The sequence below is a fragment of the Palaemon carinicauda genome, chromosome 5 (assembly GCF_036898095.1).
Source record: "Palaemon carinicauda isolate YSFRI2023 chromosome 5, ASM3689809v2, whole genome shotgun sequence".
NCBI classification, from domain to species: Eukaryota; Metazoa; Arthropoda; class Malacostraca; order Decapoda; family Palaemonidae; genus Palaemon; species Palaemon carinicauda.
In genome coordinates, this window is record NC_090729.1 from 145924991 (window position 1) to 145930883 (window position 5893).

The 5893-nt window shown below is 32.1% G+C and overlaps 1 protein-coding gene across 1 annotated transcript in view; it reads right to left on the minus strand.

The window, feature by feature from the left end:
• Nucleotides 1–353: 353 nt before the first annotated feature.
• Nucleotides 354–5893, minus strand: part of LOC137641188 (uncharacterized) — a 21136-nt gene continuing 15596 nt past the window's right edge. Inside the window, exon 2 of the mRNA XM_068373628.1 lies at nucleotides 354–416. Within this exon, the coding sequence (XP_068229729.1) occupies nucleotides 354–416 (63 nt within the window). The remainder of the gene's footprint in view (nucleotides 417–5893) is intronic.

The window sequence follows — 5893 nt, forward strand, 5'->3', positions numbered from 1 at the left end:
ATTCTATACAGCTTATATAAGATTAAGTCAGACTTTTGCACTATTTCTTGAAACGTTTTAATGAGCCAATTTTCCTGTATATTATAAACAAGAAATAACAGAAGGACAATAATACCAATGTGAACATAACTCTACATAGAGAGACACTAGAGATGATTTTGGAAATTAAGTTCACAGACAAATATAAAGCAGGGTATAACTAAAATGCGTGGTAAACCAACTGGCATCCCTGAACCTTCTATTAAGGCTGCTCAGCACAAAATACACAATTTAGAAAGAAATAAAAGGAAGAGTAATTTTACATAAAAAGTGTGTTTGAGTCTACCCAGACTCTAACTTGGAACGATGGGTGGTCATGGTACAGAGTCTCTGGTTCTATCCAAAAGTGTCTTTTCACTAGAAGTTACAGTAGCTACCTGGTGAAGTGAGCGATAGATATAGCGTAATATACTGACTGTGGTTAGATGTGTGGGTCAAGGTCTATAGACCTTGGTTTGGGTAAAGAGGAGAATATGCAAAGAATATTCCAGACTATAAACTGGCGTCTATGCAGGCATAAATAAAATCATTCATTAAGAAGTGTACAATATATACATATACATATACATACTTCATATATATATACTGTATATATGAAAAAGTTTTTCATAGTGTGCACCGGCTAACTTTATGGAGAGTCCTGTGTCATTATGGAATTCCTCTTAAATATGTAAATTTGATTAAGTCTCTTCATGAGCATACCAAGTGCAAAGTTAATGTTAATGAAGTCTTTCAAATAAATTTCCTGTGAACAGCGAAGTACTCCAAGGTAATGTATTGTCACCTATGTTGTTTATCCAACATGGATTTTGTAATGTGTAGAACAGTCAGAGATGGTGGAGAAGGATTGGACTGGATTGGTGATAGGAATTTAGCAGACCTAGAGTATACTGATGATACTGTCCTTGTTAGCAGAACACCACAGGATTTGCAATGCTTGCTTACCAGAATGCATGAAATACCACACGAGGTTGGGGTGTAGGTAAATAGAAGAAAGACAGATGATGAGAACGGAGTATGCATTGGAAGGAGAAAGGATTAATGAAGTAGAATCATTCAAATATTTAGGAACTATGATATCGAATACAGGATCTTTAGCATTAAAGTTTAGTGAAAGATTGAAAAAAAAAAAAAAATCTGACAATGGGTAGGTTAAGTAAAATTCGGAAATAAAATCGCCTGAAATTGCATATAAAAATTAGACTCTATGTCAGTTTAGTGAGATCGGTGTTACTCTATGGACATGAGTCATTGTAAGACAATGAAACAATCTCCAATAGATTTAGTAGATTTGAGAAAAAAAAACCCTCAGAAAGATATTGGGAGTTAAATGGCAGGACTGGAATAGAAATGAAACTGTAAGAGAGATTACTCGAGTGCCATATGTGGATGAGATCATGATGAGGAGTAGATGGAGATGGTTTGGGCATGCTGTTCGCACTCCCCAAGAGAGATTAGTTCACCAAATGTTCAGCTTGGCTCCACAAGGAACTAGAAGAGTTGGAAGACCCAGGCCTACATGGCTAAGGACTATGAAGCGCGAAGTAGGAGAGGAGGAATGGAGAAGTATTGAATTGAAAGCTCTAGATAGAGACGCCTGGCGAAATCTAACCTAGGCCCTTCGCGTTAATAGGCGTAGGAGGAAATGAAATATATATATATATATATATATATATATATATATATATATATATATATATATATATATATACTGTATATATATATAGTCTAAAATCTTACAGAGATTTCGAACCAAATTTAGAAATAACCCACATTATACGTATTGAATTAATTACCATTAGGATAAGTGTGCTAAAAACAAAATTATATTCTTAAGCATTATATTATTCAGTCTAAACCGAAATGCATGTCTATAATCTTTCACCCTATACATCCATGTTTGGCATCAAAATGAATAACTTTTCAACCCCTCTCTCTTGATATTGCTAATTTCCAGATGTTAATTGCCTCCTCAAGCAACTCCCTTATCTTAAAATTCCAAAGGGGATTAACGCGTCTTAAAATATGGCCAGTTGTCTCATAAAATGCCCATTCTTTAAGTCTGTCGGAGTGCCAGACTTCGAGGAAAATATGTGTGGCCAACTAAACCTTATCTTATTGATAAGGCGCTTGCCTTCTCAAGACCGCTCGATAATGCTTTAGTTAAATCCCTACCCTTTTTGAGAGACAAATCCTTTGACACAATTTATCCCTTATGAATTTTTACCTGAAATACTGTTCGAAACCAATTACTCTATTTGTATGAATATTTACTTTTGATTTACATAGAATTGCTTATTAAAATACATATTTGATTACGACTGACTACATATATTGTAATTTAAAATTTTTGTTTAATACCTGTATGATTTTCTGCTTTCGATTTAAAGAAGAAATTTTATTACTTAAATATGTATCATTTTTATTGATGCGAAATCTTTCTAGAACGAGTTTCAACAAAACACTAAATTTTGCCTATTTAGTTTACTTCTCCTATTGCTAATCTGAGGGTTGTAATTCTTTAAATATGTACACCTTTGATTTATTGCACGACTTGTAAAAGGTAAAATTGCAGTTTTGCAACACAACATTAATCACAGAGGCTCAGTTTCCGTCTGTGTAAAATAAACTATAATTACTTTTAAGGTAATTTTGCGAGAAAGATTTTTGTTTTAATACACGGTACAGGAAATTTACTTCAATGATCAACTTTCTTAAAACAAGGAATTGTTTTTAATTATTTAAAAAATGTGATATTTTGAGAAGTTTCTTTTTATTATATTTACAACAATGAACTAAGGAAATAATGTTCCAATTGTTGACGCTTCTTTAAAGAAAATTCAATTACTCATTGAATTCGAGTTTCGTTATTCTGAAATGACTTGATTTTTTTTTTTTTCTATCCGCCAGTAGTTCTTTATATTGTGTTGACAATGTTCCTTCATTTTACCTGCCGCTCGGGTTTTTGTGTACCAATTATTGCAGCTTTGGTTGTTGTCTTAATTTTTTTTGTTTTCATATTTTCTTTATCATCTTTCATTAAAAGTTTCAGGAGATGGTCAGTGCAGGTCAGGTCCATGTCAATTTACGGTTAGGTATAGTCTGAATAGTTCCATTCGGTCTACCTGAAAATTATTCTTCGACCACTTCAAGACTTTTTTTTTTTTTATAATAATTATGTTGTTTTCTCTCCTTTTCCAGCATGTGTGTTTCTGTTTGGTTTTCAACCATTATTATTGACACTTGGTCATATGTGTTCAGAATGCTAATTCAAATCTTTAACGTCTTCGTGCAATGTTTTTTTTTTTTTTTTTTTCTGGAGGGTTATTTCATTTACATTTCTATGGTTTTCTATGACTAATAGTATCCGGGGCGATCTATGCATCTCTCGTTGTTGAATAGTATAGGTAATGTCTGTAAGATTTTAATCTGGCCCTTCCTTTAGTGACCTTCATAGCCTCCTCAAATCGTGGCTTGTGCCACATATCATTTGCTTGAATTTTCTGCATCATATTTACATCTGAATTTTCTCATCGTAACTATTTTCATAAGATGTTTTCATGCCACAAAGTAATTGCTTTCTATAATTAGATTCTAAATTCTGGTAACCAGTGCAGTAAGTGTTCGATGTTTTCTTTAAATTTAAGCAAACCCTCTATCACTGTGCCTATCATCTGGACAGTTCATTGATAGTCACTATGCAATTAAAGTGAGTAACATTATGTTTTTCTCGCTACCCGTTATCGCACCAGTATAAAATATAAATTTTACTCGTGTTACTGACAGCTGACGTTCTCTTGGTCCTCTTGTCACAGTAATTGGTAAAAGTACAGTTAAATGGCATTAAAAAACAGGAAACATATGGCCTACTTTTATATCTGACTAAGATTCAGTTATTTTATCACATAAGCATCATTTCTGTCACCACCACCAAGCTAACCCCCCCCCCCTCTCTCTCTCTCTCTCTCTCTCTCTCTCTCTCTCTCTCTCTCTCTCTCTCATATACGAATGCACGCGCGCACACATGGGGAAATGCGTGTGCAATTTTCCTTTAACTTACTCCTGCTCTAGTTATCGTACACCTTTTGACAAGCCTTCGGCAAAATATGCAGCAATAAAAGGTCTATATACTATCCCTCATGAATTCATGTAATAATTGCCCTATGCAGTTTTAAATGTCTTAATTGTCTAAGATATTTGGGCAGCAATTTTCATGGAAATGTCCATCTGAGACTGAAAGTTGTGTGAAAGTACGGAAAATATTAAATGTTAGATATTTTTTTTTTTTTATCCAGACGCTTCACATTTATGCCTGTGTATCAATCAATATTATTTCAAATGAATAATATTGTTGAATTCTAATTTACAGAATTCTTTTCTGCAAAACATTTTTATATTTAGATTAATCCTTCATACACTAGCGTTTATATGTGACAGTTTATTCAGAAGAACTCCAAAATATCATGGTTAATTCTCAGCAAGCCACCAACGCTTACGACCATAAGCAAACTGAGTATGCTTGTGCTGTTGACGGGTCATATTTGTTTATGTTATATGTTTGCTCATGCGAGTTTAAGGAGCGTTGGCTTGCGTGGGGAAGATGGGAGTGCTTCGTTTACCAAGAAATACGGCCGTCTTGCTGGCCTCATTCCTGTAGTGCGATAAGGGTCATGTGAGGACGCTTGGGAAACTAAATAATGTTCTTATGCTTTCCATTGGTTTTAAATGTTTACCGAGTCATTCTATACCATGTAGGATGGTATTTGATATTCAATTAGAAATACATGTATTAGCCAAATTTGTCACTTATATAGACATGAATTATAATATATTTTACATTTTTTTTTTTTTTTGTAGATTTATCCATTACCAGTCAACGTGACCCATATGAAATAACGGCTGAATATTTAGATATGCACACACACGTACCCCTCTCTCACCAGGGTATGGCTACTCCTGATCCCCCCTACCCGAATTACGGGGAGAACTGTGCGTGATCGAAAGGTATATATATATATATATATATATATATATATATATATATATATATATATAAATAAATATATATACATATATATATATTTATATATATATATTTATATATATAATATATATATATGTATATATATATATATATATATTTACATATATATGTATATATAAATATATATATATATATATATATATATATATATATATATATATATATATATATATATTATATACATATGTATGAAAATATATATATATGTATGTATGTATATATATACAATTATACATATATATACAGTATATATGTATATATATATATCTATGTATACACACACACACACACACACACACACACATATATATATATATATATATATATATATATATATATATATATATATATATATACAGACACTTGCTCTTTGTTCTTCTCTAGAACCTGTTTATTATATAAGGGAGATTGTGATTATTTTAATGTTTATTTTTTCTTTCGGGTTTTTATTATAATTACTATTAAACCTTTCTTTTTCCTCAGATCATAAAGCAGTTGATTGGAAGGTATTCCTAATTATTTAACCCAATAACCCTAGTAGTACATTTATTTGCAGGTTTAAGACTTCATAAAAATTCCAGATATTGTAAAACGACTGGATATGGTTATCATAAGAGCATGTGGCTAACATCTACTAGTCATAATACATGTTCAAATCCTTGGGCTACATTCGCCAAAATGGCGGATGACGTAATATACAAATTTAGATTTCCTATACTTTTAAGAGATATGTTGAACAGAATAAGTTCTGAATAGCACATATTGATCTTAAACGGCTATTAATGAAATTACTACTTGATAGAAATGGAA